Source organism: Rhea pennata, chromosome 1 (genome assembly GCF_028389875.1).
Source record: "Rhea pennata isolate bPtePen1 chromosome 1, bPtePen1.pri, whole genome shotgun sequence".
Lineage (NCBI taxonomy): Eukaryota > Metazoa > Chordata > Aves > Rheiformes > Rheidae > Rhea > Rhea pennata.
In genome coordinates this window covers 154,469,028-154,490,236 of record NC_084663.1, presented here as the reverse complement: position 1 = coordinate 154,490,236, position 21,209 = coordinate 154,469,028, and the positions used below count along the sequence as shown (strand labels likewise).

At 46.6% G+C, this 21,209-nt stretch overlaps 2 protein-coding genes across 3 annotated transcripts in view; one reads left to right on the top strand and one right to left on the bottom strand.

Moving 5' to 3' along the window:
* IRS2 (insulin receptor substrate 2) overlaps positions 1-4,084 on the bottom strand; it is a 31,362-nt gene extending 27,278 nt beyond the window's left edge. For both annotated transcript variants that reach the window (XM_062566786.1, XM_062566785.1), the window contains exon 1: positions 528-4,084. In XM_062566786.1, the coding sequence (XP_062422770.1) occupies positions 528-4,026 (3,499 nt within the window). In that variant the 5' untranslated portion in view covers positions 4,027-4,084. The remainder of the gene's footprint in view (positions 1-527) is intronic.
* Positions 4,085-4,949: 865 nt separating this feature from the next.
* LOC134142599 (SH3 and multiple ankyrin repeat domains protein 1-like) lies at positions 4,950-20,662 on the top strand. Its single transcript, XM_062579920.1, has 3 exons — positions 4,950-5,321; positions 17,078-17,256; positions 20,359-20,662. The coding sequence occupies exons 1-3, from the start codon at positions 4,950-4,952 to the stop codon at positions 20,372-20,374; spliced, it is 567 nt and encodes a 188-aa protein (XP_062435904.1). The 3' UTR covers positions 20,375-20,662.
* Positions 20,663-21,209: the final 547 nt, after the last annotated feature.

Here is a 21,209-nt window from a genome sequence, read left to right as displayed (position 1 = left end):
ATGATTTACTGTTAAACTTTTGCAAGAGACATGAAAATCAAGGTATTAAATTAGTCCTTCTCATTTTGTTACAACTGACCTTCCCAGCTAGACAGCCAGACTCTTTTTTGTCGTCTGATGTCCCTCACTCTTTTCAGCTCAGTAATTTTACATTTCAAATATTATTTGGCTGCTGTATCAACATAAACTATTTTGGTCACATTTTCCAAACACTTTCAAAAATCTCACATAAGAAAACTCTGAAGTAACCCAAACATAGTAACTGTGCAAATATTAGCTTTTACTGGGGTACCCAAAAGTACACACTCAAAATAGCACAGTAGAATTTAAATGTCATTAAATACCCCAAAATTAAACTCTCTAATACAAAGAGAGTGAGTTCCTCCCAGACTGTTTATTAGAGCACACATTTGGGGAATTTTAAGAAAGACAGGAGGGAGAATGCTGCACCTCAGAGAACATAATACTTTAGCGATAACACAAACAGTAAGTAACAGCACACATAGCTGTCAGAGGGAGCTACTCACCTTTCACAGCACTTGCTTCTTTCAGGTTGTGGGACAGAAAGTCTATGCTGGCATAGGCGCTTGTCTCCACTCCGTTGATGCCCCCGTTCAGGACGTGCCTGGCTTTAGACCTGGCTTTGTCACAGTTTGCCAAGCTCCCATCCACCACGTCGATGGCAATGTAGTTGAGGCCGTTCTGGAAGCCGGCCGAGGTCTCTCGGCACATGGGGCTGCTGCCCTGCTCCTCCTCCAGGCCTTCGCTTTTCCTGAGGGACACATTCTCCACTGAGGCTGAGTTGTGCCTTTTGGGGTTGTGTGCAAAAGAGGGGGACACGGGGGTCACAGTGGTGGTGGAGGAGAAAGTCTCAGAGCTGTGCCTCCGACGCCCCTGGGGATCTGCACGAATGACCTTGGCCCCACGGTTGGGGTCGGGGGGAGGGCTGGAAAGAATGAACGCCTCCACCCCCGAGAGGGTGAGCCTCTTCACCCCCGCCGTGGGGCTGGTAACCCGGGCACTTTCTGGCTTCTGAATGATGGGCTGGGGTGGGGTGGTGGCCATGCCAAAGGTCATCTCGGTGTAATCCCCACCATCGGATGGACTGGACAAACAAGCCACCCCCACGGCCGCCTTCAGGTAGCGCCTGTCAGGCTGGCCTGTGCTGGAGGAAGAACCTGGTGAGAGCGCTTCCAGGGAGCCCACCGAGACTGTGCCCGACTGGGAGGGTGACTGCGAACCAAAGTCAATGTTCATGTAGTCGGAGAGCGGGGAGCGCCTCTGCCCCGTGCCTGAGCCCAGGGAGGAGGCTGGGCTGTCAGCGGGCAGCGAGGGGGGAGAGTAGACAGCGGCATCCCCAAAGTCGATATTAATGTATTCGCCGGGGCTCTTGGGTTCAGGCGGCAGGGGGTGCTCGTTCATGCTGGGCAGCAGCGTCCGCAAGGTCTCCAAGGAGAGGCGGCAGGGCCGGACCACACGCTGGCACCGCTGGCTCAGGAAGCTCTCGGTCCGGCTGTGCCGCAGGGGTGAAGGCACCGTATGGCTGGAGGGAGCAAAGGTGCCGGCAGGGGACTGACCCGCTCCGCACACCACTTCCTCAGGGATCATCCTCCCTGGGGAGTTCATGAGCACATACTGGTCACTGTCCTTAGCCAGGCCCTGACTCTTATAGGAGCGGGGTAAGGAGCTGTACGAATAGCAGCCAGGCTTGGTGGGCTCACTGGCCCCGTGCCCTGAAGGAGCGAAAAAAAAGTCCGGGGGGGTGAGGGAAGGAGCTTGGGGCCCGTGCTGGGGATCCCGGGGGGACATATTGATATAGTCGCCACTGCTCAGCCTCCCATCAGAGCTCTCCACGGACAGCTTGGAGCCACACCACATCCTCATGTAGCCACTATCATCAGGGGAGCTCTCCCCGGGGGAGCTAGTCTTGTAGCTGCTTCCATTTCCAGGGGACCCACCACCCACCCCAGCCCGGGGCTGCAGGATCTGCTTGGGGGCAGACACACTAGTGGGGCTCATCGGCATGTAGTCATCACCACCCCGGCTTCCCTGCCCTAAGGCTGCAGCTACACCGGGGGTCATGGGCATGTAGCCATCATCATCTCCTCCTCCTCCTCCTCCCCCCACCACCAGCGGCCCCAGGTTGGTGCTGCTGCTGCCAGAGCTACGGTGGGAACCGATCTCGATGTCTCCATAGTCCTCAGGGTAGGGGGTATAGGTGACTTTGGGGGAAGCTCCCGCTTGGCAAGAGGGGAAGAGGCGGCCGGCACTGCCAGTGAAGGTGGCACGCATCAACGTGTACTCATCAAGGGAGGCAGAGGAGACCTGCGGTGGGGCAGGCCGCTGCCGGCACGGAGTGGTCAGCGAGTAAGTCCGTTTGCGATGGCCCTTGTTGGCGGCGTCGGGGCAGGGCCGGTAGCAGAGCCGGCCACTCGGGGGCCGCTCCATTGCCATGTAGCCGTAGAGGTCGGTGCCACCCCCAGGGTCCCGCACCGGGGGGGTCTCAGCGACCGACTCGGGGGTGTTGCTGCGGTTGCTGGCGGTGGAGGAGGAGGAGAAGGGTCGCAGGTCGCCGCCGGGGCTGGAGCCGTACTCGTCGAAGGACATGAAGCCTGCATCGCTGGGGGAGCCGGAGATGGAGGCGCTGCCGCTGGATGGGCGCTGCGGGTGGTGCAGGGGGGGCGGCTCGGAGCCGAGGCCGCTGCTGGAGGAGAGGCTGATGGGGCTGGTGGCGGAGGGGGGTGAGTGGGAGGCGGGCATGGACATGGAGCGGCTGCTTGGCAGGCCGCTCCCGGCCAGCGCCGGCAGCAGCTTCCCCGCCTGCCTGCCGCCACCGCTGCTAAGCGTATGCGAGCGGCTGAGGGGGGTGCGCACGGGGCCGGGGCTCATGGGGCTGCCGGCTGCCGAGCCCACCCGGCAGCCGTCACCCTCGCTGGCCGTGCGCACCCGGCACGGCGTGCCCTTGGTGCCGGCCGCCAGGCTGTCAGTGCGGGAGCGGCGGAGCAAGCCGGTCTGGCTGGGCGGCAGATTAACCAGGTGGTGGTGGCGGCGGCCTGGCACGGTGATGGGGTGGGTGGCGGAGGTGCCGCTGCCGCCGGGCCCGGCGGCCCCCCCGGAGGAGGAGGACGACGAGGACTGGCTCTTGCTGCGGGGCCGGAACTCGGACAGCTCCTTCAGCGCCTTCATGGCCTCCAGGATGGTCTCATGGATGTTCTGGGCAACCACCGAGTCGTCCGCCTGCATCCAGAGCTCGCCGGGCCCCGTGGCCGCCGAGCGCCCCACCTCCATGAAGAAGAAGCTGTCAGAGTGGCCGCAGCGGCGGATGTTCATCAGCTGCAGCGTGACCGAGGGCAGCTCACAGTTGAGGCGCACGAAGCCGATGGTGCGGGCTGAGAGGCACAGGCGGTGGACGCCGGTGAGGTTTTTGCTCTGCCCCAAGCCCTTGGGCTTCAGCGTCACCTGCCAGACCTCCCGGTAGGCGGCGGTGGCCGGGGTGATCAGCCCGTAGTTGAGGTCCTCGCCGGCGGCGGCCAGGGAGGAGGCGGCGGCGCTGCAGGAGGCGGAGAAGGGCGAGGAGAGGTGGCGGTGCGGGGAGCCCTGGCAGGCCGCCTTGCCCTCGTTGAGCAGGTCGGTGAGAGCCCGGTACCAGCCCTCCTGCTCCTGCTCGTTCTCGGCCGCCACGGCGAAGTACTCGTCCTTGGTGTAGAGGGCGATCAGGTACTTGTGCTTGGCGTCCGCCCGCTTGTTGATGTTGAGGCAGGAGTCGAGGGCGATGACCCGCTTGGGCGCCCCGGACTTGTTCCTCCATTTCTTCTCGCTCTCGTAGTACTCCAGCCGGGCGCCCGCCGCCTCCTCCCCGCCGCCCGGGCCGCGCAGCACGAAGAAGCGCTTGTGGCCGTGCTTCTGCTTGCGCAGGTAGCCGCACTTCCGCACGCTCTGGTTGTTGTTGTTGTTGTTGTTGTTGAGGTTGGGGCCGGCGGGGGGGCTCACGGGGGGCAGCAGCCCCAGCACGGCGGGGCTCGCCATCCCCGGCCCCGCGGCGGACAGCGGCGCCGGGCTCCTCTCCGCCTCCCGCCCGAGCAGCGGCGGCGCGACGGCGCTATCCACCCCCCGCCGCGGAGGGAGCCCGCAGCGGCGGCGGCGACTGGGTCCTCCCGGCGGCGGTGGGGCCGCCGCCGCCTCTAGGCAGCGGGCGCTGCCGGCGGCCGCTCGGCGGCTGGGGAACCGGCGGTGCCGCCGCTGCCGCGGGCGCTCCCCGGCGCGTCTCGTCGCCTCTGCTGCTGCTGGTGGTGGTGGTGCTGCTGCTGCCGCGGCGGCTGCTGCCTGCGTCGGTAGGAGTTTAGCAGTAAGTAACACATCGCGCACCGAGTGACTGAACTAAAGAGCAAAACAACACGTGACCCGCCGAGTTACCGAGACGCTCACACACCGAGACGGGGCGGGGCGGGGCGGGGCGGGGGGACCGCGGCCGGCGGGGCGGCGCGGGGGGAGGGGGGGCGGGCCCGCCGGCACCGCCCCGCATTGGCCTCCGCGCCGCCCGAGGGACAGCGCCGCGCACCAATCGGGCCGCGGGGGCGGGCCCCGCGGGCGGGCGGCGCGCGGCCATTGGGCGGTTGGCGCGCGCGGCCTCGCCTTGCTATCCCTGCCTCTTTCCCGCGGCGGCGGCGGCGGCTTTTCCCGCCCACAGCCGCGGGCTCGCCTCAGCCCCGGCCCCGTGCTCCCCTCCCTTCCCCTCCCGACATACACCCCGGAGCGTGCCTAAAACACGAATATACCAGGAAGAACAAATACATCCGACAAACCCGCGCGGTGCCGCTCACGCTAACCCGAGCCATCGCGGCAGCAGCCTATCACTTGGTTGCGCTTGTGCGTGTTTGTGTGTGGGGGGGGGGAGTGGGAACGGACATGTCCAGGGCTATTTACAGTGGAAAGCGGTTGTAAAACTGGAGATGGAGGCAGAGAGAGGCCGTGAAATCGGAGATGGAGGCAGAAGCGGCGGCAGCACGGCCGCCGTCCCCGTCCGGAGTGCGTTGTGTAACCTCGGCGGAGAAAGCCATGCCGGCAGAAAGGTGCCTTTCCGCCCCAATGTGCCGGGGGAGGAGAAGGAAGGGGGCGGCTTTCGTAGGCGACCGCCGACTGGCAGTCACGAAATCCCCCCCCACACGCCCGCGGCGGCTCACGCACGGCCGTGCCACGGAAACCACGCTGCCTCCCCGCGGGACAAAGGCGCGAGGTCGCCGAGACGGCCGTATCCGCCTTCCATCCACAAAAACCGCCTCCCTGCGCGGGCAAGCCCCGCTCCCTGCCTCCCTCCGCCGGCGGTACGTGTCCCCTCCTACGCCGCGGTGTGTCAGCGAACGCCCACGCAGCATCGCTGCCGTGACCGCCCTGCCTGCGCGCGTGTGTGCGTTCGTTCGTGCGTGGGCTGCCCCCCCCCATCCTCCCCCGCGCCCGCCATTTCGCGGCCCCGCGCGCCGCCGCCCCCCGGCATGGCGGGGCGGGGAGGCCGTCGCCGCTCCCGTCCCTCATCAGTCAGCGGCTTGTTCCCGCGCTCCCCGCGGTTGTTATTTACGTGTGCCGAGGAAATGCCACCTCGGGAGGGCAGGGGAGGAGGGACGTTACTCATTTTCAATTAAATAAATTAATTTATCTCGGCGTTTTGCGTTAGCCGCGGATAAGGGCAGCGCTCGCGTTTCCTCGGGAAGCGAACGCCGCCGCGCTGGGGGATTACGGCGCACCGAGGCAATTAAGTAATGAGCTGTGCAAGGCGGCGGCGGCGGGGAGGCGGCCCGCAACGCGCAGTGCCCCCTCTTCGCCCGGGGAGCCGCTGCGGCGGCCTGGCGTGTCGCACGCGTGCCCCCCGGCGCCACAAACGCTGGTTTCCGCCCGGTTTTAGCGTGAGCCGGGGAGCGGCGACCCGTCGTCGGCCGCCCCGTCGGGGGACACGGCGGCTCGGCGCGGCTCGGGCTTGTTTACCGGGAGCCGCGCTGGTGCCGCCGCCGGCCGTGCCCGCGGCGCAGGCACCAGGCGCCGGGGTCAGGAGGCTCCTTTCTCCTCCCGAAGCAGGAGGGAGGGGAATTGCTGCCGGGAGCGGGGCGGCGCTGCGGGAAGGGGGCAGGAGGGTCGGGGGGGGGTCTCTGCGGGCTGTGGGGCGGCGATGCCTGGGCAGACCCCCCCCCCGCACTGGAGGAAATCGCTGCTGCTGGTGAAGCGTGCGGCGTTAGACACACCGTGGCGCAGAGAAGGGAAGCGATAATAAAAAGCCTGGGGATGAAGGGAAAAGGCTGTGTTGAAAACGTCCGGCGCGGTCTGTTTCTAATCACAGCCGCATCTCTCCCCCCCTGCCCGCCAGCAGCTCGGAAAGCCTCCTTTCTGCACACGCCTGGGAGGAAAAGCGAGGCTGGGGTCACACAAACATCCGCGCTTTCCGTTTTCTCTCCTGAATGCCATCGGGGCACGCTCTCATTTGTCGGTCTGCGGGGGGGAAAAAAAGAGAAAAAGAAAAAAAAAAGGGGGGGGGGGAAAGGAGGGAAAAACAAAAAAGTGAGGTGGGGGGGAAGGGGGACTCCCGGGCGGCGGGGGCAGCGGGGCCCCGCGCAGCCCGCACGTAGCGCGGCCGCTGCCCGGCCCCACTCCCTCCTGCCCGAAATTCTCCGCGCTTCGGGTCATAATAACCCATTTAGAAATCAACAGCTGTAACTGGGAGGCAGGGAGGGGAGAGTGGTGAAGACTGCTTCGCTATAAATACCGGTACGTCGCCGTAAGGGCTGATTTTCTTTTCTTTTTGCTTTTTTTTTCTTCTTTTAAGAAAGAGCTCTCCCTTCCTCTGATGGGGAAACGCTAACATTTACATATAAGGTAGTAGTTACCTGCTTAAAAAAAAAAAAAAAAAAAAAAAAAACGGGGGGGGGGGGGGAAGAAGAAAGAAAGAAAAGAAAATTAAACAAGGCGGGGGCTAGAGAAGGAATTACTGGAGATCTGAGGCACTGACCTGTCCTTGGGAGCAGGAAAAGGGCACCCACAGGCAACCTGCTACTGATTTGCTGTGTGAACTTGGGCAAGGGGCTTGTAACCTTTCTGTGCCCGGATGACTCTGCACAGAAAACGGTGCTCACAGTATTTACTGTCCTGGTACATACTTCTGTTTCTGTATGTGGAAAATACATAGAATTGGAAAGGAACGGTAAATTTAGGTTACATGTTACAACTGCATGCCAGACCTCAATGAGAAAAACTTCCTGTGAAAAATCAGGAATAGCTGATTTTCTACCTGTGGTTATAACAGGCCAGACTATTATCTGTATTTAGACCATGAAAGATGTAAGGAGAATCAGTTACGTGAGTAACTTCTTCCCAATCTAAGCTATCTGGGCCTATAAACACCAAGAGGAGCCATTTGTCTGGAAACCTCTTGCAAATTTGGAAAGATTTTTCTAGAAATTTGAGAAATATGCTTGTTGACCTTGAGCAAACATTCTTAAATCTGACATGTGAAAATGATGAATATTAATTCATGTAAATAACATTTTCATATGTTACTCATCACTACATGTAAATAACAAACATTTTGATATACTGACTATAGTAGCAGAATTAAGTTAGCCAATAATTTCTGTGACAAAAGCGTTAGGATGGACTAAAATTTTAAGTTGACATTTATACTTTATATTATTGGCATTTATATAAGGAGTAACATTAGCATTTAGTTTTTTAGCAGTGGGTGATTCATAGCGAGTATTTTTTTCTATAATTATTTCTGGGTTTTGTTTGTTTAATGCATATCTTTGGTGCAGAACACAAGAAGTGGGGCCCATAAACTTCAGGAAAAGAAAATACTGTTGTTTCATGACTGACACTGGAATGAATGGTCCTAGCTTGCGTCAGTGATCTTCCTCATTGACAATTTTCTCTGAACTCCTCTGAATTGTTTTCCAAAACTATATCCCTTCTGGAAAATGTTCCCAGTCATTCCAGTGTAATTACACTGCCATGTAATTAAACTAAGTGGACTAACCCAATTAGTCCATCCCACTTTTCTGTGCAGTTTACTGTTTCTATAGGCTGATGTGTCTCTGCCTCAACTGTTCTGATGCATACTGTAACATATTAGCTTTCATTTCTGACATAAGTGGGTTTTCAGTGATACAGCAGGCTGTGAGTTTGGATGGTTGACGCATAGCACACGTTCTCTCATTCCACCAAGTAATTTTGGGCAGAACATGGGGGTGGACAACTAGGGATAGTAGCATCTTCAGCTACTTCAACTGCATTAGATTTGCCAGATGATGTTTGTCAGAGCCCTGAAATGCTATTGCTTAGATCATCTCTATGGAATAATTCCACCATGATAAAAGAAATTGCTTTACCTCTCCCATTCCTTACCTTCTGTCATATTACCCTGCCCCATCTCTATTTCACCACGTTTATCTTCTAGTTTGAGGTCTCTGCTGGGAACGTGTTGCCAATATAACTATACCAAAGAAGTCGACCAGCAAAGGAGTGCTAGCATCTTTCATGCCTACTAAACTATACTTTTGCCAGCATACCTTGTTCCAGCCATCTCTTTCTGCCTCCAAGAAAAATAGGCTATACTGGATAATGATCAGATTTGTCAAAATATAAAATCTATGTTAGGGGCATTAGCCTGCAGTTATGTCAGTCATAATTTTTTACCTCCTTCCACCCTAAACTGGCAGAGACATGCCAAGAAAAGTATACACCTTGCTTATGAAAAGGGTGAAGTTTAGTTTAAATCTAGCACACACAGTTTTGCTGGCACAAAGTCCATTTGATTTCAGTAGTTTTCTCCATGCTTAGAGTATTTCAGATTCATTTGCTATATGTCAAAAGGAGGAGTGTGATTGTTTAGTTTATTTAGAAATGTATTTATAAATATGTTGTGGTTACAGCACTACACAGATGGATGATAAAAAATGGTCAACAACTAGGATTTTGCAGGCAATGCTCTTAAGCCATCAGTGAATTTTGTCTGGAAAGACTGATTGCATGAATAGTAGTCAAAAGATTTTACTTTTACTTGGTCAGATAAAATTGTTACCTCTAGGGGCATCCAACTGTTTTTAGTAGAAGCTTGATTCTGTGCAAGCTGAGAACGGGTTTTGTTCCGCTTCAGGGGGATTGGAGCATGAAGCTGTGTTACTATATTTGTTACTATATGTTACTGTATTTGAATATTGCACAAAGTTAGTCAGGCTACCCAAAAAATTTTCAGAGAGAATGGATGCATGAGTAGGTTGAATTTTAAAATCTGATGCATCTTTTGAAAATGCTTTTTTTTGTTTGTACTTAGTCTAAATCTCCTTTTGAAATATCTTTCAATTTGAGGATAAGGAGTAACACTTGAAAGGGATGTATGCGATGTTTGGCTTGGCTCTTGCTGTCCACCTGTTGCCAGGATCACAAAGCTGGTGGTAGTGAAACCATGGGAAAAAAAGGGTAGAGAAAGTTTACGTGCGTCAGCAACACTTTCTTACACTATCAAGAGTACAATTATCTGTTCCAACAAATTTGAGTGATTTATATTTTGATGTCCTTGAACTTCTACATAAATAGGTGAAGTCAGTTTATTCCCTTGTACATTTATGTACTTACTTCCGATACGGTGTCATTCTGGTTACATATTTCATAACCTTACTGTAGAGGGACATACACTCCTCTGTCAGCTTTGTTCTCTCTAACCTTTCCAGCTTCTTTGAGTGCTAATGTACCATAACTATGCTACTGTCCAGTTATGAAATCTGTGTTATTTGTAAGGGAGGACGGGCCATCTTTCTAGATAGTTTTATAAAATAGTTTCTAGATAGTTTTATAAAATAGTTTGTTGTTGCTACTCATTTAGTAACGCCTCACAATATGTTTTATCTCTAGTGAGAGTAACTCTCAGGGGTATAATCTTTCCCCTCCCCCTCTTAAAGATCCTTGGCTGGTAATTCTTTTTCTCCTGGTCCTGTGACAACACTTTATGTGTGGCTTTTTACATCGGGCAAAGAGATTCAGAAATCATAGTCTGCAAATACTTTTTTACCATGAGTAAAGATTACTTGCTTGAGTAAACATTGTGCCCACAGATTTCTGGAGAACTCCAGGTTAAATAAATTGCGGTTGTGGTTGTGCAACTTTCTGCATATTCAGTAATTCTTGAGGTTAATAATACATATAACATTTGTATTAATTGTTTTAAACATAGAGGAGAATAATGTAGATCTTAATTTGCTGTATCCATTCTTAGATGGGAGGAGAAGAAAACGGAGGAAAATCTGGAGCATGTCCTATTTCCGGTTTGTCGTTTCTGATAAATAAATAATTGGATATTTTCGTGTGGTTGGATCATTTCCATCACAAATTCAAATTTCAGGTGGCAAGTTCTTAACTCTGTAGTCCAGAAGCAGGCTGATACTTTAGAGTATTCTCCAGAAAAACAGTGAGAAACGTCGTAATGATCTTCCTGGGGAACGGGTTCTCCTTCCTGCGGCAGGTGTGCCGAGAAAAGGCTGCTTTGAGAAGGCTCTCGGATGCGGCCGTGGCGGGGCTTGGCATCGCCCCCGGCCCTGCGCGGGGCGAGCGGCGGCTCCGCGGCGCGGCAGCGCACATGCGGGGGGAGAAACGCGCAGCCGCCGAAACACCCAGCTCTCGGCTCGGCGCGTTTGCCGTCTGCCGGGTAAATAACTCGCTCTGGGAAATCTCCCCGGGGCATTTAAAGGAAGAAGTGAAGAGGTCCGGCGAGAATAACCTCGGCCAGCTCGCGGCCTCGACGCAGCCCAGACCAAAAAAAAAAAAAAAAAAAAAAAAAAAAGAAAGAAAAAAAAAAGAAAGAAAAGAAAAAGCAAACTAAAGGCCCCCCCCAAAACCCACCCAACGCTCCGCGCACACGCAGGACAGCAGCGGCTGCGGGCTCCGCCGGACCGGTGCGAAAATCACACAGCGGGGGCTGAGCTGCGTCAGCGAGACGCAACCACCAGGATTTTCTTCTTGGAACATCTTTTTTTTTTTCTCTTTCTCTCTCTACTTTTTTTTTCCTCCTTCCCCCCCCCTTTTTTTTTCTCCTTTCTCTCTCTCTCTCTCTCTCTCTTCCCCCCCCCACCCTCGTCTCCCCCGCGTCGAAAACGCGTCCTCCGTGAGCGATGAGGCGCAGCCGCCCTGCGCGGCGGCGGGGCCGCTCCGCAGCCGCGGACGCCACCGGGGCCGCAGCGAGGGCGCCGCGCTTGGTGCGTGCTGCCCCCCGCTGGCGCGGCTCTGCCCTCAGCGCGCACCGCGCAGCGCCTTTGCCGGAGTTTTTTTCCAAGTGGTTCAAGTGTCATTGGTCTGAAAGGCAGCCTTTCTCTCACAGGCGTTTCTTTCTAAAGCCAGGCGTGAAAGTAAAACTAAAGTGTTAAAAATAGGGAAAACACTGGGTTGCGGTGGTCTCTTATGCACTCTCCTGGGGGTATTAGCACATAATAATACACACACACACACACACATATATATATATAAAGAGCCTTTGGATGAAAATGCTATGTTCTTTCATTTCTTTTGGAATGACCATAAATCGAAAATATACTGATGTTTCTTTAAGGAGAAAAAAGTGTTTGATTAAAATATAATAATTGACTTATATAAAAATGATTCATGAAGCAGTTCAACTAAATATTTTCAAACAGTAGTTGAAGTCTATACCTCTGTTGCATGCAGGAAGAATTATTTAAAACAATATTGCCCCCCCCCCTTTTTTTAAAAAAGTGCTATTCAAGAGACCTTGGAATGTACTGTTCTGACATGTGTGGATAGCCAAAGTCTAGGGGCTTTCAGGGTATTTCTGATGGCAAATGGATTGATGATAGAATTCAGTGTTTCTTTGACATAATATTTACAGAAAATGAACAAAACCCAATTTCCCCAAACACAGCAGGGCTTTGTTTAGTTTGCTTTTTCAAATAATATTTCTTTCCAGATAGCATTCTGTTTGAAAGGCTCTTCTTTTACTTCTTTTTGTAGGTAGGTTACTTATGCCTCTCTCCACTTGTTTCTCACTGTTTTTGGGAGGCTGTTCCCCAACAAAACAATCTCAGGCATTCAGCTTTCCCCTCTGCCCTACAATTCATTTGGCTATTTGTTTTTGTTTCAGATGGCCTTTGCATCTGCTTTAGGTAGTAACTCTTTTTGCTTTGGTTTATTTTTTTGTTTTTTTAGCTTCAAAAAAAGGAGCTTAACTTTCTCTGTTATTTTTCTGACATAGGATAATTTTCCTCACAGCAGGGGTAATGAAGTCCTGGAGTAGGTTGTCAAGGGATTTTTACAGAGTCCCCATCACCAGAGGATTTTAAGCTGGACAAATATTTGTCAGGAATGACACAAGTACAGTTGTCCTGACTCAGGGCAGTGTCATAGTCTTTATGATCTCATGTTTACTTTCAGCCCTATTTTATCAGATTTCAATCATATATACATCTAATAAGTAGTCCCCAAAGTACTACTCCTGAAGAGAGTACTTTTTTTTTTTTTTTTTTTTTTTTTTTTTTTCTGCATGGGCTTATTTAACGGTGCAAAATAAAGAGTATAAAACTATGAAATATTATGGCTATTAATCGTTCCTTACTCTTACTATTGGGGATATGCTATCAGTGCAATTCTTACTCATGCAAAACATTTGCTGGCCTAATCTGTGCACACACAAGACCACCAGGGAGTTAAAGTGACATTTGGGGGAATATAATGACTATAGAAGCAAATCTTGCCTGCTTTTTTTCAGTGTACAGCTTTGATGGAAGTTTTATGTGAATAAAATGAGAAAGGCTTGCCCTTGGAATGGACTGGCTGCCTTCAAAGAGTATTATCATCTATCTGCATTATTTAAACAGCGTCTGGGAAACTCAGTGGAGCCTCGGGCTCCCATTGTGCTAGACATTGTATAGATGAGTAATTAATGGTGGACCTCCTTCTGTTCTGTTTAATGTATATATTGTACATACACAACAGACTGAGGAAGATTGCTACTGTGGGGAGTCACATAGGAAAGACGATTCTGCAGACACAGAAACAGTATGGCTGTCAAGCAGAAGCTGCAGCTTACCAACTGCCTCTCCAGTGGAAACTGGGGGCAGGCTCAGGTTTTAAAGAGGAATTGAGGAGTGGCAGCCTTACAAATTTGGGTGTGCTCATATGCATGGGAAAAAATGAAAAGCAACAAGTATGTGCAAAAGTAAGGTGGAGCACCTTTTTAATATATCTTTGGAAGCATATTTTCCATATGTATAGTTTAGATACAACTGTTAATTTCAGCAAGATAAAGCATCAAAACGAGTGCAAAGCTGTTGACCCCAGAATTTGACATTTTTTTGTCTTCAACAGAGGTTGAATAAATCCTTCTTCCAGCTGACGGCATGATGGCCAAAACACCGCACTCACTGTTACAGACACTGTCACAGGTGGCTGGATTGTGGAGTCAGAAGAAGGAGGAGCAGTTACCTCCAAGAGCCTTATTGCAGCAAGCACTGCAATGGTTGGAGGCAATTATGTCTAAAGAATAATAACTTGCTAAAATCATTTCTATCAAGTAATTTCCATAAAAAGAAAAACAAAAAAGTTTCATACATGGTCAGTTGAGCGCTCATGAACATAGAAGAAAACAGTCACTTAATGTTAATAAAATATTCATATGAACATTACATTTTCATTACTGAAATGGGAGACCACAGAATCAAACACAAGTGAAGAGTGTGCTTTCAGTTAAACTGCTGATTAAGCACAAGCACGTGAGACAGCATTAGTGACGCCAGAGAATGAAGTAATCATGGCAAATAAACATATTTTTAATTTCATATGTAGTGTTTAATCATATAATAGGAGAATGTTTCTAGGTGCCCCACTTCATTCCTTCATGTTTTTGCTTTTTCTGGCCTCAGCTTTCAGTTCTGTTCCGCAGTTTTTCATTATTTTCTTCCAAGTGTCTTACTGATTGACTTAGAATGTTTTCCCTCAAAACTTCAGAGAAGAGGAAAAAGTCCATTGTACCACTCTTAATCTATTCAGATTATCCAAAAAGGAGAGGTAGGCTGCATACTGGAAGTCTAGGATATTTCTGAGCTTAGAAATTCACTTCCGTGTGTGACATGGTGCAAATTCTAATTGTTTTTGGCTAAAGAATGGCTGATCTGTGAAATCTTTCAAGATTTTTAAAAGGTGAATAGCTCCAAACCCATAGTGCTATAGTCTCTAAAAAGCAACAGTGGTCAATGTGGATCAGTTCTACAAGGTAGTGACCTTATAGAGACCCAGTCAAAGAAAGCTGTTACCTCAGCTTCGGCTGGAGCTTTATAAGGACCCGGCAGAAGCTTCAGAAATGTAGCCTCCTAGGTGTATCTTTTCTTACAGCTTCCTAGAGCTGAAAGGGCCTTTCATTTCTGGTACAAAGTGTTCTGAGTTTATTTGCTAACAAAAACTTCTTTTGTCATAAGTAACTTTGACCCGATTAAAGATCCTTGGATCCCAGCTGATCTGTCTACCCAATAGTTTATATCCTCTGCAACAATTTCCTGAGATGGTGTTCCTTTTTGTAACAAAATGACCTTTTCTACTTTATTTAGAAATGCATTAGAACAACAAATGTGCTAAACATGTAACTGTATCCCAGAGGTATAAATTACATAGACACAATCGACTGATTGTGAAAAGATCAGAGAATTTTAAAGTCAATGGATGGCTGTCAGTTGTTAACTGAACATTTACTGAAAAATGCCTGTGTGGTTTTTTTGCACTTGATCTGGGTTTTCTTCCAGATTAATCAGGTTTATAAACAACGGTTGTCTGCTACCCTTGTATGTTGGCTATATTTAAAGAAATACCAGAGAGTTAAAAATCACACCCCTCAAAATGTTCACACTTGCACATCCTTGCATTACTTATTCCTTAGACTGATAATACTGAAACAATTTTACAACCCAGTTAACTAACTTGTTGATTTTAGTTACTTTTTACTTTTCTCTTTGTTGGGAAAATGAAAGTAGGTTGTTCAGTCTCACTTTTGAAGGCCATCTATAATTAATTTTGATTTGTTGCTTCCATGTGTGGGTTGCTTCCATGTTGCTTCCATGCTACACATGTGCAGCTAATTAACATATTACTTTAAATAAATATCTTGCCTACATTTGGTTTTCAATGATTAAAAAAATCTTAAAATCTTACAAAGCTTTCCCTAGGAATTGTTTCAGTAGGACTCAGGAAAACACAGCAATTGAAGAGGCCCCTTTCTTTTGAAAATATGCCCATATAATTCATAACATTTTATCTCAAGTAAATTAGTGTCACTAAGGTCATTTCTGCCCCCATTGTGAATATATTCAGGAGAATATACTTTTTTATTGCTATATAGACTAAAGATATTTTACATAAATGCAACAGCTATACTCTGCATTTCCAGAAGTGAAGTTATACCTGTGCAAAACTGTCAAAATGCCCCATCAAATATCATCCCCTTTCAGCACTCAACTTTAAGCCAGTTCAGGTATCATCTATACTCCCATGGGCAGCATAAAACCCTAATATCAGCATGGACTCAATACTCTGTGCTCTGCTTATTTAACAGAAACATTCAACTTATGTCAAAAGAAATATTCAAGGTATGTTTAATATTGCTGCGTGCAACTCTGGAATTAATGATCACAGACTAGTAGTCTAAAATAGTTAGGACACATTTCCTTAGAAATTCTCAATTCACTGTAAAGGCACTCTAGAGAACTAACTTATACTTACTCCCTATCTTTTAGGTGGCTAAGCAAGATGAATATATGTATTTGTTTGCTTGTCTATCTGGATACAATGTGACCGCTTTGGAAATTATCAGAAACAAAACTGAAGATTTCAGGAAATGTTTATCATTGGGCAAAGCCCTATTGATTCTGGTAAAAATCAGAAAACTGGAAGACATTCGCACTTTAAAAATGCTTATTGCTCTCTCTGCTGAGTGCTGTGTAACAGCTGTGGGACAGATGCTTAGCCGGCAAGGAAAGCCAGAGGCGAGCAAAATGGAGACATTTCTTTTTTTCCCTCTCCCTCCTCACAGATAGTCTGTAGATGATAGTGGAGGGAAAAAAGGAAGACACCAGCTGTTGGGTCATTGTTTTAGAAAGGGCAGAATTACAGGCAATTTGGAAGGGGGATTAAAACTAGAAGCCCACAGAATCCTTAGTATGGTGGCAAGGATGCTGAAGGACAGGGATGGTATTCCAGCAACAGGTTCATCAGTGCTTTATTCAAAGATAACCCATCCTTGTTACCCATTTCCGTCTATAATGATCTTCACATTCCTTACCAATGATTTTTAGGTTAGATGGGTTTTGACTCCTGCTGTACACTCCAACTTCAAAGCCAAGCCTGTCCCCTAGCCCTGATGTCAGTCCTGCCTCAGATTTGCCTGTCTCAGTTCACAGTCTGTCTGCTCTCATGCATTTACTATGAGAGTTGTACGCTGGCTCTGACACTTCTCTCCATTTAGCCCATATCTCACAAATTTTTGATGCATGCTATTCTGCTCCAGGAACTGGTGTGCCAGACAAAGCTAATTGACAAACCCCTTGCTTTATTGACCAGATACAGGATTATGTGTCAAATCACAGAGAAGAGGAAAGGTTGCAGGACCATAATGCAGGGAGTCACCAAAAGGATTTTGCATCCCTAAACATACAGGGTATATACCTCAGCTGTCAGGCAGCATGAGATACATGTCTCCCCACTTCTTCCTTCTCAGTTTCACCTCTGCTTTTCCTGCAGCTGCCCTCTGGCCATGCCCAGATTAGCAAACCCCAGGGAGCTTCTGTATTCCAAGCTGGGACTTCATTTTTTACTCCAGATAGGAGAAAAAAAAATCCTATCTGGAATGAGGGCTTCCTTCCTATCTGGAAGGAATAAGACCTAAATATTCAGCGGCCCTTTCTCCTGCTCCTTGGTTTCAACTGAAATGCTAGTCCTGGAGACTGGACAGGATTAAGACACCAGGGTCCTAGGCCTGCTACATGCACTCTGGCAAATATATACTATAGCTTCTCAAGCCAGCACCAGACTGCTTATTCTTTCTCTTTTCCAGACTAAAAGATTGAGAATGAGAACTGCAGAGGTTCTTCATCCTGTTTTTCCTTTAAAACATCCCAGGAAGAGAAGAATGAGTGGAAAATCAGGGAGACTTTCTCTGATGCTCCTAGGCAGGGGAGACAGGCTACTCTGGTCTCTCCTGACAATCATGTCTGCCCCAGAGGGAAGCAGAAGGTGAGTTTTAACTCTTACACAGCCAACCTTTTGGAACCAAGAAGCAGAAAAATAAGCAGGACACTCTTAGGATGGGTTTCCCATTAAGCCTCTAGAAATTTCATCATTGTCTAGAGCATCTTGTGTCATTCTGAGACTGGCTGTATACTTACTAAAATCCTAAAAGCATTCAAAAATCATAAGAGTTAGCAAAGTTATGAAATATTATTTACAAATAATAGAGCCAAAGTCTTGTTTCCCCAAACGCAACAAATTCCTTACTATTTTTCTGTGGCTTATTTAATGCAGATGTGCATAACTCCTGCCAATCATTCCTCCATCTACTGTGTTTGCAATATATCCCATAAAAATTACTCCGTATAGTCCAAAACAGAGTAAAATATATTTGTTAGGTGGTGTTTCTTCATTTTTCTGTGAAAAGCTTTACTTGGCCTGACCATGATACCTACTAGAAGGCTACCTCTGACCCCTTCCAAAATAAAGATTTGGATTGCATTAGCCAACTTCATGCCATGTTTACACTAAAAAATTGACTGTCAACCATTGTCCTTCCATTTTCTTAGAGTCATTACGCTTCTCAGTCTTGCAAGTGTAATCTACGTGTGCCTTTCACAAAGCATGTGGTCTTTAATTGGCAATATCGGTATCCGTATTTTTCTGCTCCATTACAAAGTAATCTAGATCAGTTCCTGTTTGTCTTCTGTCCTTCTCAACATTTCTCTCTGCCTTTTGTTATTTGCCTCATTTACAAACGTTACTAGAACTTTATGTTTTTTCTCATGCCATAGGTAAAGACACTGAGCAACATTGGGACAAGAAAGGATCTGAAGGATCACACTAGTAATACTTGATAAATTATGGTTAACAATTACACATTGAATTTGTGAGTTTTAATCTCACTTAATATACACTTTCTTGATTTTGTTTAGACATTAATATTTTAATCAGGTTGACATGTAAAATCAATGCTTTGCAAAAGTCTAGAAGATATTATTTTGTCAACATGGTTACTTTTATTAACCAAAAGTAACAGTTAAAATTCTGATCTCTCTCATATATGCAATATACTATGCAATTTGTTTAACATGACCTATTTTGCGTAGTCATGTTGACTGGCAGTAACTATATTACCATTCTTTATTTCCTTATTGACCGTGTCCCATATCAGCTGTTCCATTCTTTCACATGGAATCAAGGTCAAGTTAACCCATCTACAATTACCCTAGTCATCCTGTTTATGCTTTTGAAATATCAGCACAGCATTAGATTTTTCCAGGCCTCTTGAACTCCTCTACTATGCTAAGGCTTTTTGTCAGTGAGCACAAGTACAAAATTCCTTTTAAAAAATCTCAAATCGAATTATCTGGCACTGCTAATTAAAAAAGTTAATATGTGCTCTTCACTACCCACTTAAGAGAATGTCAGAATAGATAGTATTTCAGCAATGAAGACTCTATTTTCCTTTCTAAATGCAAACCAGAAATTTTCATTGAATGCATCTTTCTTTTCCACTGCTAGTAGTGGAACTATTTCATCTCTAGGGTTACTTTCATTCTTAATAGTCCTATATCAATCCAAAATGAAATGAAAAAAATGTTCATATTGTCTTTATCCCTACATTTTCATTGATATGTTTAGTTTGCATCCCAATATATTTTATTTATTAATGTACAAAATTTATTTATTTATATAACTGTTACAGTTTTCAATTGCTTTCTTAACTACAATTCTTATCTATAATTGCCTTTTAAGCATGGTATTAGTATATGTGTATACGCATATATATATATATGAACATATACTAATGTACAAATGTGCTACTGTATACATTAATTATAATTTACATACAATTATTTAACATGGAAAACTGTGTTCATATCTTGAATTTTATCAGTTCACTACTGTGTATAGCTAGGCAAGTGGTAATTCTAAGTTTAATGATTACTCACCTTCATGAGTTAGAATGGAAGATTATATAGTATTATACTACATTATTCTTTGTGATAGAAATTTCAAGCTATACATTTTAGAGAATTTAGGACATTGTAGAGAAGGTGAAACAAGAGCAAAAGCGCATAGTTATTTTATTAGAAGCCTTTTAATAGAGGCAATGCTTCTTTCTCTGTAGATGCTTTTTCTTGGCCACAAAAGTTACATGGCGTGTGAATCATCTCACCTTACTTGATAACATAGATATCCATATCTAAGTTAGTCACTCCCTAGGGTGGCCGTGCCTCAGTAGTCCATGGAGAAGAATAGACATTTACAGCTCAGTGTAACTGACCTGTTTTAGATGCCTACATTAGGATGGTTGAATCATGCATGAAAGTGCCTTTTTTTTCCCCTTTTTGCACAGATATTGAAGAGAGCCCAGGATGATTAGTCATGTTGCAGTTCTTTCCACTGCAGGCATCTATACCTGATCACTGATACTGTCATTTTTCTTTCCTAAATGAAAAAAATGATATAATCACGAGCAAAATTTGAAGAAGCAGCTGAGCTTCTGAATCTTCAAGATACAAGAATTATTTTTAAAAAATGCTTTTATTTAAAGACTTAAAAGCTAGGCTATGAGTCTCTGAGTTTTTATTGTATTTAGTTAAATTTAATGAAAGAACTTAACGTGCTTAACTGAATAGCTTTGCATTCAAGTAATAATTATAAGTAGGTATTACTGATCTTTAAGGTTATTTTATGTCAAATGAATGAGACTGTAAATATGTTAAGAAAGCATTCTGTAATTCAGATAACTATTAATTAATTTTTTATTCAATTTTTTAATCAATTTTTTATTCATTTTACCTAAATATTATTTTCACCACAATCCAAAATGTTGATTTCTTTGAAGTTTTTACAGATTTAAAATGGGGTTTAAATTTAAAATTTAAAAAGGACTTAATTTATTTCCTTCTGTAATAAAACCATAGTGGCATGGATAATCTGTAAGTGAGCTATCTTGATTACAGTTCGCTGTTGTTTTCACCTACCAATCATTTTGGCAAAAAATTAAATACGCTAATTTGATGCAAATAGCTATTTAGGCACATGAATTACTTCAAAAAGGCTTTGGCTAGTGAGTAAAGATTTTTTTTCATGTTTCAGAACTCTGCTGTCATGATGAGGTGGCAGAAAATCTTCAACAGAAACTTTTTTAATTCACCATTGAGTTCCCCAAAATACTTTTGACAGTCACCAACCCAGTTATTAGGCCTACAATTTGAACAAAGAGTACCTCTGTTCTTGTATCATCAAATGGGAGATCCCTACAAATAACAATACATTATAATGAAACCATGTTTAAGTGAAATTCCAATGAGAGAAAATACCTTTCTTATTGATAATAATTGTGTGTTTCCTCTAGGCATTGAAAAAACTTGTATAATAAAATAATTTATTTTTTAAGACATTTGTAGTATTGGCCTGTTTCTTTCTCTCTGTGCTAACAAAGCCTGCGCGTAAACCAAACTTTATCACTACCGCATCACTGCAGAAGGGAAATCATGGAACACTGGACTTTGAACAAATGCTGCAAAGACTTAACTTAATCATGCAGAGCATTAGATGTTCTTGTGTGAATGTTTCTCTAACAAGAAAAAAGACTTGAAGCAACCAACAAGCTGTAATAGATGTATCATTCATTGCAACTTATGCAGCTATGCCAAATGTTTGAATACCTCCGGTATCTTCTGAGGCATAAAGCATGATGCCAAAAGCTACTTGCCTATATAAGTGGTGTAGATCTCCAGAATAATTGAATTTATTGCTGCAGTTCTTTCATTTACACAGCTCCTGAGTAATATTGACTACCCTTAAATTGGAGCCTCCATGTGCTAATCTGGTTGTTGTTCTGCTGCCTTTTCTGATGAGTATAGTAAGAACTAACAAGCTCAGGAATAAATGTGTAACCATCTTCTCATAAAACCTGTTCCTTTATATGTAATATATAACATTTA

Coding starts and splice junctions, on each gene's coding strand:
- LOC134142599 (XM_062579920.1), top strand. CDS start 4,950: ATGGAGGCAGAGAGAGGCCGTGAAATCGGAGATGGAGGCAGAAGCGGC. Junction 5,322..17,077: donor CCTGCCTCCCTCCGCCGGCG/GTACGTGTCCCC, acceptor TCTCTTTTCCAG/ACTAAAAGATTGAGAATGAG.